Source organism: Thalassophryne amazonica, chromosome 10 (assembly GCF_902500255.1).
Source record: "Thalassophryne amazonica chromosome 10, fThaAma1.1, whole genome shotgun sequence".
In the NCBI taxonomy this organism is placed as follows: Eukaryota; Metazoa; Chordata; class Actinopteri; order Batrachoidiformes; family Batrachoididae; genus Thalassophryne; species Thalassophryne amazonica.
In genome coordinates this window covers 66965734-66978032 of record NC_047112.1, presented here as the reverse complement: position 1 = coordinate 66978032, position 12299 = coordinate 66965734, and the positions used below count along the sequence as shown (strand labels likewise).

Genomic DNA, 12299 nt, shown 5'->3' with positions numbered 1-12299 from the left:
CTTGATGTGACAGCTCCCGTCTTACGAAATGAAAGCAACGTAAGTTTGGTTTTACTTTTTTACAGATGTACTTTACATGACTTTGAAACTTTAAGTTACTATCAATTATGATCCCAAGATATTTTGTTTCTAATGCCTCTTGGATTCTTTCATCATTAATGGATACGACAAAGGGGTAATTTAAAGGTCGTGATTTGATAGAAAAACAAACGGCAACAGTTTTCTTTACATTTAGGGTTAAGTGTGATTGCTCACGCCAAGAGGAGATGTGAGATAAGGCCTGGGTCAGCTGCTGCCCTGCCTGAGTGGACGTTTTGGCTGGATTCAGCCAAATGGATGGATTCAGCCAATGGATGGATGGAGATCCATCCATTTCTGGATGGATCTCATCAACCCCCGGGGCATTGCCACTGCAGAGTTGTTTAACTACCTCAGTGACTTCCACCATGGAAATTGATGAAAATCCTCCATCAGCTTCCAGCTCTGCCCCTACAAGAGGGGGCGCTCCGGTCTGATGCAGGAGTTCTTCAAAATGTTCCTTTCAGTGCTGGATTACATCCTCAGTTGACGTCAACAGGGTCCCATCCTTATTGTAGACAGTTGGATGATTGCCCATTTTCCTCTCCTGAGGTGCCTCACGGTCCGCCAGAAGCACCTTGGTGCTGACCGAAAGTCCTTCTCCACAGTTGCTCCGAACTCCTCCCACACCCGCTGCTTTGCCACCCCCCACAGCAGAGGCTGCTGCCCTTCGGGCCTCTCGGTACCTGCAACTGCCTCTGGAGTCCTCTGAGATAACATATCCCGGAAGGACTCCTTCTTCAGTCGGACGGCTTCCCTGACCACCGGTGTCCACCACGGTGTTTGAGGGTTGCCACCCCTTGAGGCACTTAAGACCTTCAGGGCACAGCTCCCTGCTGCAGCTTCAGCAATGGAAGCTTTGAATGTTGCCCATTCTGGTTCAATGCACCTAACCTCCACAGGGATGCTAGAGGAGCTCTGCCAGAGGTGTGAGTTGAAGATCTGTCGGACAGTGGACTCCTCCAGACGTTCGCAGTTCACCCGCACTATCCATTTGGGCTTACCAGGTCTGTCTAAAGTCCTCCCCCACCCTCTGATCCAACTCACCACCAGATGGTGATCAGTTGACAGCTCTGCCCCTCTCTTCACCTGAGTATCCAGAACATTCATTCATTCATTCATCTTCTACCTCTTATGCTGCGTTCACACCGGGCGCGACGTGAGCGACTGCAGTGACAGGTTGCCATGTAATCCCTATGGAACGACATGTTTTGGCGCCAAGTCACGCAGTGCGCTGCGATGGACGCAAGTGAAGCGACGCGGGTGAAGTGATTTTGAGCGATTGGTGCGTTTGTGGTGCGATATTGCGTCGCATCACATCGCGTTGCCCTCCTCCCCAAGTTGAAAAATCTGAACTTTTTCGTCTCGTCGCGCCGCGATGACCAATCAGGGACTGAATATGTAGTGACGTGGAGATGTCTGGAGTTTGACTGAAGATGTGAACATGTCCTGTATCTGGTAGCAGCCTGTGAGCAGGACGTATGCCTCTCTGGTCCTTTATTTCACAATTATGACAGTTTTTGGAGCGAGCAGCAGCCCCGTAGCAGGGGGAGCGGAGGTTTTTTTTTTTTTTATTTTACGTGCGCGCGTGAGCAAATCGTCCATGGAGGAGGCATGGATGAGTGATTTAAAGGAAGATATCCAAGAAACTGAATGGCAAAGGGCCTGTTTTAAGGCCCAGACCCAGTCAGTCAACACTAGATATAAACTGCTACAATATAAGTGGTTAATGTGCACCTACCTTACACCTTGCAGGTTGAATCATATATTCCCTAATGTACCTGATACTTGTGTGAAATGCAGAGAAGAAAAAGGCACTCTAATTCATTGTTTGTGGGAATGCTCAAAGATACACCCATTTTGGAAAAATGTATTACACTGTATCAGTCTTATAGTTGGAAGAGATATTTCATTGCAGGCTAAAATATGTTTGTTGGGAATATACCCTGAGAATTTTGTTGTGCCTCAACGGCAATCATTGCTTATTGATTTTGGTCTTTTACAAGCCAGAAGAATAACTGCATTACTGTGGAAAAGTATGGACGTGCCTTCTATTGGAATGTGGACTAAAGAACTGATGTCCTGCCTCGCACTAGAGAAACTAACATATATATTAAAAAAGAAAAAAAAACTTTGCTCATTTATGGAGACCCTATATGGACTTTCTGGAATCTCACAACCCTGAGCCGTGATTAATAACAAGTTCTGGATCTTATACACTGCTGTGACCCTTTTGGAGTATACTTTATTTTATTTTATTTTATTAATGTCCTTTGATTTATCTCACTGTGTTTTTGTTTTTTTTTTAAATCGATGCTGCTGTTGCTGGGTGGGGTTATAATGTTCATGTTCCTCTGTTGATGTTCAAATCTTAAAAAAATCATAATAAAAATATGTTTAAAAAAAAAAAATCGTCCATGGAGATTATTTTACTTCTTAACTACACAGATGTATAATACAGCAAATGGTGACTGGTTTCGAAACACAATTATGACAGAGTTTTTTGGGAAAGAGCGAGCAGCAGCCCCACAGCAAGCAGCGGAGTTTCTTTCTTTTTTTTTTTATTGTTTACATGTGCGTGCGTGAATGGGACAGGAGGTCCTCAAACTGCGTCCCGCAGAGGCGGAAGGACCACTGAAAGCGGCCATCATCCAGACGCAGCTCGTGCAGCAAATAATGATACTCCCTGAATTGGGAACGTCTCATGACGTTTGTCAGCTTTCCACAACAACTCGCTCCATGTGATCAAGGTCCATCATGTTAACTTGACTGACAACCGGAGCCAGCAAGCAGAATGGAAGCTCCTCCTATTTGATGACGCACCGGGGCGAATTTTCGCAGCAAAAGCAGACCGACACACCGGGCAAAGGAGGCGCGTCCGTCGTCACGCGACCCCCGCGAATTCGTAGCGTCTGGTGTGAACGCGGCATAAGAGTCACTAGGTGGTGAAACACTTATTTTATTTCTATATCTATTTATTTATGTTCATTGTTAGCTGGTTTTATCTTTTCTGTTGTGTTTTGTTTCATCAGGTTCTTTTTGTCTCTTCCTCTAAAATTGTATTGTAGCATTGTTATTATTATTATATATTATTATTATATTTATGTTGCTGCTATTATTATTAATATATGAATAAAAAATAAATTTAAAAAAATTACAAATTGTCTCTTTTACGACAACGAATGCTGAGCCATTGATTATACACAAAACAAATGCACACAAACATGCTGAGATGCGAACAGCTTAATGCTAACTTTAACATTGAAAAGGCCATAGACATGCTAATGCGTTAGCATTGGTCCTGTTTTTAAGTTATAAAATACATCTATCAACTGTTTCAGAAAACCATAACAGGTCAGTTTAACATAAAAAAGGTAAATAATACTCACAGACATATGCTCTTTAGGGTTTTAGTGGAGAACATTAAGATAAAGCGAAATAAAACAATGAATCAACAAATAGCAGAACGAAGCACTGCTTCGATCTGCGAATCACTGCTTTGATTGGTTCAAGGTTCAAAGCAAAGCCGTGTTGCAGAAAAGTTGATTACAGACCCGCTGCAGAGTCTGTAATCAATGTAGAGAAATTATCATTTTCCTGACAAACACCCTCAAAAACAACGGCTACTCTGAAGGACCGATAAGGGAATCATTAAGCAAAAAGGTTATTGATGTCGGCGGATCAAATCTTTTCTTAACAATACCCGAAAGGAACCAGTTCTCGATACCCATCCCTAAACATATTTGATCCATTATCAAAATGTATTGAGCATTCGAACAGTAAAAACTATTAAAATACGATGGGAGAAGAAGGAGTGAAATCAGAAGAGTGTCAAATCACAGCCCTTTGAGCAGGTGCACTTCAGGCTGCGGGTCCCATGTCTAAAAACTCACAGGCGTGATCATTTCCGTGATTAAAAGCCTGGCTCGGGCTTTTAATCACGGAAGTAACTCCAGCACCCAGTTTCCTCAAATCAGTGAGTGTCAATGCTGAACTTCATTTCATAGCTCTGTAATGAATGAACACAGAGGTACATGTGAGGGGTTTTTAAATGGAAATGCATTGCGGTCAGATGGGTTGTATACGGTATTTATTACATGGAAAATATCCGGTTTATACAATGACGGTTTAGGTGAGTGTTATTGGGACATGGGACTGAACACTAAACCTCGTAAAATTTTGACGATGAAGTTGCTTCCATCCCACACGGCTGACTTTATTTTCCCAAATTTTTCTTCTGTTCAGATCTGAAGGAAATCTTGAAGCCTTTGTTGTGTCTATTTGTGCATCCAAATGCACCAAACCTGGCATTTTCAGGAATAAATAAATAAAAGAGCTAGATTTACATGCAGACAGATTAACAGCGAACGCTATTTTCACCCCAAGATGGCACCAGGAGTCACGTGACCATTTTTTTTGGGGGGGGGGGGTGTCGTCATGTCACTACTCTCTGTATAAAGGGACTCTAGTGTAAATGACACACGAGCCTAGGTTAAGCGTTTAGCTGATCAAACTAATGCAGATGTCTCGACCAAGAACCATCATTTCAGTCTTGTCCGAGTTGAAAAGTAAGAAACTGCTGGACATCCAGCATTTGTACAGCCATATGGAAACAAAATACCCAGACGATAATTTTTTTCATGTCAGTGGATATCGAAATACATCAGGATATAAATCAAATCATTTTCTGTCACAGACAAGGAACCTTTGAGATATGAAGCCCCTTCCTTCATCTGAACTAATTTACGAGGGCTTCAGACTGACACTCAGAATGTGCCAACTTATATTTTATTACTGCATCCAATTCCTGCAGAGTCCCTTTGGAACTGCTTCAGGTGGTCTTGACCCATTGTTTTAGTTTCCTACCTGTCTGTAAAAGTTCTCATATACAGGGTTCCCGCTGGACAACTGTGGAGGAAAAAGAACATCATCAGTGGCAGCTGGGGACACAGTCTTGACAAAAACACATTCAGCACTCTGACAAACTGACAAAGCACGGAATGAACAGAGAATAAAATTTTTCATTCAGCACTCTGACAAACTGACAAAGCATGGAATAAACACAGAGTCAAATGTTTCATTCAGCACACACTCTCACGAGCGCCACTAGCTTAGCTTATGGCAAGCCAAAAGTGGACGCTCTCGTTTTGGCCGAACTTCTAGCCAGTTTCTGGGTATTCTGTTAGTACGCGCCCGACATGCTTGATGAATTCCTGCGCACAAAGCAGTTCCCAGATAAATGTGATAATTCCTGTGAGATGAGTATATCTCATCTAAATTAATTTTAAAATTTACTAGTAATAAAATTATAAAGATAACTGAAGTTTTAAGAGTGGCTGTAACAAATATTTAAGAAACTTAAAGTTTATGAGCAACTTCACCTGTTATCGCTCAAGCACATTGTAAACATTGACACAATGGATTTTGATGTGGAAAAGTTCAGAAAGTTACGATTGACGAAAAAAAAATAAAGATATGATTGGAATGTTTTGATTCCCGTTTACAATCTGTGATGAAAGACTTGGGTGTTAACTTTGTGTTAAAGTCAGAAGAAGAAGCTGCACTGAAAGAGATCTATCTGGGAAGAGACACATTCTGTATGTTGTCACTCCAACGAGAGCAGCACGCTGAGCAGGGTGGCAAAAGTAGTCCGGCGAGCTCAATCTGTGGGCAAGCTATCCCACAATGCCAAAATAGCAGAGATGTCGCTCCAGCGGCACGCTGAGCAGGGTGCAGGGTGTAGGGTGTGACTACTCTTAGGCCAAGGTGCTCTCAAACACACTCACCAGCATGGTTAAATGAGTCAATGTGCGCACTCAGACGTATATGTAGATGCGCTGATTTATTCTGATTTACCTTTATTTAATCAGGTAAGTTATTAAGAAAAAAATCTTATTTACAATAACAACCTGGTGAGAGAAAATGGAAAAAAGATCATCTCTTTGTATCTTGACAAAATCTTCATGGCTGTATGTTTGCTTATCAGAAAGCTGTCAAACCTGCCAAAGCAACTTATTTCTCATCTTTAGTCAGAAATAATTTCCATAAGCCTCAGGTCCTGATCAAGGTCGAACTCTCTTATTAATCCCAGTGATGTCTCGCCTCTTGTGCCAATGCCTACACTTTGTAACAATTTTTTACAATTTTTTTTTTAATCACTAAAGTGTCTGCCCTTAGACCAGCTCATTTAGGTGTTAGGCCCATCACAGACTCTGATTTTTCTGCCCTCGATCAGTTCAAGCCTTTGTCCTTCTCCCAACTTTCTGACGTAATCAATCATCTGCGTCCTACAACTTGTTCTTTAGAGATCATTCCTCCTCGTCTCCTCAGAGAAGTTTTTGATTCAGTGGGAGCCACTATTTTCTTGCTGGTTAATACCAGTCTCAGCTCTGGCTGTGTGCCTTTAGCTTTTAAACCTGCTGTGGTGAAACCATTAATTAAAAAGAAGGATGGCGATCCTTCCAGCCTTACTAATTTTAAACCTATATCTCAACTCCCCTTTTTATCCAAGGTGTTGGAGAGAGCGGTCTACATCCAGTTGCAGTCATTTTTAGTCCAGCATGACATTTATGAAAAGTTTCAGTCTGGCTTCAAACCCAGACAAAGCACTGAAACCGCTCTACTGAGAGTTTTTAATGATTTAATTTTAGCTGCTCACTCAGGTAGTCCTGCCATCCTGATGCTTTTAGACTTGTCAGCTGCCTCTGACACGGTGGACCACGCCATTCTGCTGCGACGTCTCGAGCAATGTGTGGGCATTCACCTAGTTCAGTTCTTACCTCACAGAGCAGAGCCTTTCTGTCCAGTTGGGCCACTTTTCTTCAGATGTGGCCCCACTGACCTGTGGAGTCCCTCAAGGCTCCATTTTAGGTCCTATCTTTTCGTTTTGCACATGTTGCCTCTCTGCTGTATCTTTCGAAAATACCAAATATCTTTCTATTGCTTTGCCGATGATGTCCAAATTTACCTGCCACTAAGGTCATTAGGCAATGACCCAATGCAGCCATTATTGGACTGTTTGAGTGAGGTGAAATCTTAGATGAGTGCTCACCTATTAAATCTTAATGAATCCAAGATGGAGGTTATCTGGTTTGGGGGGAGCACTTCCAGAGCCTGCTCTGCTGATGTCCTGGGTCCCCTGGGTTCCAACATTCACTCCTGTGTGAATAACCTCAGGGTGATTTTTGACAGCTATTTTAAATTTGATAAGCAGATTAGTGCTGTTGTTAGAACAAATTTCTTCCAACTCCATCTCCTAGCCAAGTCCAAGCCATATTTCTCTAGTATTGACCTTGAGAAGGTTATCCACGCCTTCATCACAAGTAGACTAGATTACTGTAACTCTCTGTATGTTGGCTTGGATCAGGCCTCTTTAAACCGCCTCCAGCTTATTCAGAACGCTGCTGCTCATCTTTTTTTGGGAAAGAAAAAGCCCTTGTTGTGGCTATTTGTGCATCCAAATGCACAGCAACCCGTATTTTCATTGAATAAATAAAATAAAATAGCTGAATCTACATGCAGACACACGAATAGCCAACACTATTTTTGCCCCAAGATGGCACCATGAGTCACTTGACTGATTTTTTGTTTGTTTTTGACTCGTCATGTCACCACTCTCTCTTCTAAAGGCACTCTAGGTTAGACCTTGCTTATGTGTTGCGCCTGAGGCAGCGCTGTTTTGATTCGGCGCTATGTAAATAAAATAAATTAAATCGAATTAAATTATTTCCTACTACTTTTTACTCTTTGTTTTACTTTGTCTTTTGTTTTATTGCCGGATGTAATTTTATTATTTTTAATTCATTTATTTATAATTGGTGGTAACTTGGTGCCCATTTTTCAATTATGTAGAGCACTTAATTTGGTCGACTGCTGTCGTTTTAAACGTGCTTTACAAATAAAGGTTGAGTACATGAACAAATTCAAATGTTTCACTCAATGAGCTGACAAACTGAGCAGAGATTCGAGCGGACTGCTTCGTTCATCGCGTTGACAAAATAAACAGAGATTCGAATGGACTGCTTCGTTCATCGCGATGACAAACTGAACAGGGAGTCGAATGGACTGCTTGCCGGGAACGGGTTGGGGTGTGAGCTGAGGTTTATACAGCTTGCGCTGCTCGACTGAAAACATTAGATTATCGCCATAGCGCCTCCTTTCCGCCGAACACTGCTACATGCTAACAGTCCGGCTGCAGGCCTCAAGCTCACTGACGGTGTGTCCGCGGTCCAAACCGAACCGTGATGGTGCGCACGGTGTCATCCTGGCGTCAGAACCGTGAACCGCAGCTCCATCCTTACCTGGGTCAGAGACGTGAGCGCTGCCATCCTCCTTGTTGCTGCGGAAACGCACCTCCTCCTCCACACCTCCAACACGCCCCCTAGCGGCTGGTGCCGGCGAATCTTCTGACTAATTCCCGCCTCTCCGCGCTTGCCCGACCATGGAAATAGAGACTATATTTCCATGCGACCGACAACCGGCCTGAATTAGGACCTGGCCTCTCTCTCCTAGCCTGTGATTGGCTGGCGGCCGAGACGCTGACGTCAGCCTCACTTTGGTGTGGGTGAGCGCTGCTCTCCTATTGGTCGTTTAGGAGTGGGACTGCCCACTCCTAAATAGTGGCCAGTATCCGGTCTAATTCAGGCTGGTTGTTGGGCTGCGAGTATTTTATTTGTAGTATGTAAATTCCCAGCCAATCAGAAACTCAGTACCTACTACGTCATTCACAACATTAGCATGCAATTAACATACCAATGCATACACTGCGAAATGTGAACAATCACTGGCCACCACTTCAAGTTGGACTAATGTGCCTTAATTGAGAGAGCGGCGACATTTCCTCACTTTGTTTTCACAGAGAGAAAACAAAGTGAGGAAACAAAGCAAGGAAACACAGAGAGGAAACAGAACGAGGAAACAGATGAATCAAAGCGAGGAAACAGAGAGAAAACACAGAAAGGAAACAAACCGAGAAAACACAGATAGGAAACAAGAGACAGCAAACAGAGAGAGGAAACAAAGTGAGAAAACAGAGACAGGAAACAAAGCGAGGAAATAGAGAGAAAACACAGAGAGTTAACAAAGTGAGGAAACACAGAGAAAACACCAAGAGCAAACACAGAGACGAAACAGAGTGTTAACAAAGTGAGGAAACACAGAAAGGAAACAGAGAGAGGAAACACAGAGAGAAAACACAGAGGAAATAAAGTGAGGAAACAGAGAAAACACCAACAGCAAACACAGATGGTTAACAAAGCGAGGAAACACATAGAGGAAACACATACAGAGAGCAAATATGTGTATAGTATAGAGAGCAAATAGAGAGAGGAACCACAGCGAGAAAACAGAGAGGAAACAAAGAGAGTAAACAGAGAGAGGAACCACAGTGAGAAAGCAGAGAGGAATCAGAGCAAAAAGAGAGAGGAAACAGAGAGAAAACAAAGACAGTAAACAGACAAAGGAAGCACAGCAAGAAAACACAGGAATCAAAGAGAGCAAACAGAGAGAGGAAACAGCAAGAAAATGCAGAGAGAAAACACAGAGAGTAAATAGAGAGGAAACACAGAGAGGAACCACGGGGAGAAAACACAGAGAGGAAACAGAGGAACCACAGCGAGAAAACACAGAGAGGAATCAAAGAGAGCAAACAGAGAGAGGAAACATAGTGAGAAAACACACAGAGAGTAAATAGAGAGGAAACAGAGAGGATCCACAGGGAGAAAACACAGGGAGAAATCACACAGAGGATACAAAGCAAGGAATCACAGAGAGGAAACAAAGAGCAAACAGCGAGATTAAACACACAGAGGAAACAGAGAGAAAATACAGAGGAAACAAGGAGAGCAAACACAGAGAAAACAAAGTGAGGAAACACGGAAAGTAAACACAGAGAAAACACAGAGAGAAAACAAAGCCAGGAAAAGCAGCGAGGAAACACATACAGCAAACAGAGAGAGGGCACACAGTGAAGAAACACAGTGAGAAAACACAGTGAGGAATCAAAGAGAGCAAATAGAGAGAGGAACCACAGTGAGAAAACACAGACAGGAAACAAAGAGAGTAAACAAAGAGAGGAACCACAGTGAGAAAGCAGAGAGGAAACATGGAGGAAACACAGACAGTAAACAGACAGAGGAAACCTAGCACGAAAACACAGGAATCAAAGAGAGCAAACAGAGAGAGGAAACACAGTGAGAAAACACAGAGTAAATAGAGAGGAAACAGAGAGGAACCACAGGGAGAAAACACAGAGGAATCACACAGAGGAAACAAAGCGAGGAAACACAGAGAGTAAACACAGAGAGGAAACAAAGAGAGCAAACAGCAAGATGAAACACACAGAGGAAACAGAGAGAAAATACAGAGGAAACAAGGAGAGCAAACACAGAGAAACACAGAGATGAAACACATAGAGGAAATACAAAGAAAACACAGAGAGGAAACAATGAGAGCAAACAGCCTAAATGACTTCCAGCCAGTGACTCAAGTCATTATGAAGTGTTTGGAGAAACAAAAATCACATCATTCAAGGATTTCCACTGACATTCGGTTCCCACCAGCTTGCATACAGGGACAACTCATGTACAGTCGATCCCACAGCCTCGGTTCTCTAGTCAGCCTCCTGGAACAGAAGGACAGCTGACAGGCTTCTTCTTTTTTCTTTTATCACAACATTAAAGGTTTGTCCATGACAGTACAACAATCACATCAGTCTCACTTTTGATTTTGTTGCTTCATGGTATTTTGTTGCTTCATGCTACATGGTATTTATATTCAAACAAGAACATCAGAAATACACAAAAGCACAAAGAATAAAGTAAAAGAAAAATGAGTAAATAAAACTAAAATAAAGTAATCAAAGCGTCTCTTTTTGTCTAAAGTAATTCAGCTTTTTCGTTTGGCCAAGAATGTGAGAATCTGAATCCAGAAAAAGAATGGGCGCATATATTTACTTCAACCATGGAACTGCAGGGTGAATGTACACCCTGCAGTTCCATGGTCCACCCTAGACCATCACCTCCCAACACTGGAGGTGATGGTCTAGTGGTTAAGCGTTGGGTTTGAGACAGAGGATTCTCAGTTCAAATCCCAGCCTGACCAGAAAAATCACTAAGGGCCCTTGGGCAAGGTCCTTAATCCCCTAGTTGCTCCCAGTGTGTATTGAGCGTGAATGGGATGAATGTGAGGCATTATTGTAAAGCGTTTTGAGCATGTGATGCAGATGGAAAAGCTCTATATAAATACAGTCCATTTACCATTTACATTCATCTGTTAGGGCCAAATGCCTTATCAAATTCAGTTGTGCAGCCCAGTAGTACCACTTAAAGTTAGGACAAGTTAGAGCTCCCCAATCAAACGGTAAATAAAGCAGGGAGAGACATAATGTAGGTCATCCTTTGTTCCATATAAGACTTTATTGATCTCACAGTGGAGAAATTCACATGTTACATCAGCTCTTAAAAAACACACAAGATGACTGTGAGTAGAGGAAATTGTTCATCAAACAGTGTGTGCAAAGATAAGCAATAATAATAATATTTGTAACAATGCAATAAAATAAGAAAATGAGGTAGAAATAGAAAATATATGCCTTATATATGCATATACATATAAACATGTTTGGAATTAAAAAATAGGAGCATCTTATTTACAGTATGTGAAGTGGAATTTAAGTGTGATAAGGTGACACTAGTGCTGGGATTTGTAAGCAAGTTGTTATTGCACATGATTTGTGGACATATTAATATTGCACATGATTTGTGGACATATTAATATTGCACGTGATTTGTGGACATATTATTGCATATGGTTATTTCATAGTGTTATTGTACAGTATGACAGCAGCAGCGAGGAACAACCTGCAGTATTGTTAAGACCCACTATAGCTTTTTTAATCCATGTGAACAGTTATGGAGGTGCTGGCAGATGAATATTTTGAAATAGGAATAACAAACTTGGTAATATTTTCATTTTCAGAATATTAACGCTTCCCATTATTGATAACAGTAGTGACATCCACTGACTTGTTAGTGACTTCCCTTAAGTAGTTGTTTTTTTAACAATCTGTTCAAGTGCAGGAAAAATTTGGATGCCTAAATATTCAAAATGCTCCAATTCAATTTATTTTATTTATGTAGTGCCAAATCAAACAAAGCTGCAGTGGTGACCCACTGCTTAGGCCATAACAGTTACAAGGTTTTTACAGAGCTTACATGAATTTC

The 12299-nt window shown here is 41.9% G+C and overlaps 1 protein-coding gene across 5 annotated transcripts in view; it reads right to left on the bottom strand.

Moving 5' to 3' along the window:
• Positions 1 to 8479, bottom strand: part of eps15l1a (epidermal growth factor receptor pathway substrate 15-like 1a) — a 260935-nt gene extending 252456 nt beyond the window's left edge. For 4 of the 5 annotated variants that reach the window (XM_034180179.1, XM_034180181.1, XM_034180183.1 and 1 more), the window contains exons 1-2: positions 8379 to 8478; positions 4945 to 4986 (exon numbers count right to left, since the gene is read on the bottom strand). In XM_034180179.1, coding sequence (XP_034036070.1) covers positions 4945 to 4986; positions 8379 to 8405 — 69 coding nt within the window. In that variant the 5' untranslated portion in view covers positions 8406 to 8478. Of the gene's footprint in view, positions 1 to 4944; positions 4987 to 8378 lie in introns of all 5 variants that reach the window. The other variant, XM_034180180.1, reaches the window with a different exon arrangement.
• Positions 8480 to 12299: the final 3820 nt, after the last annotated feature.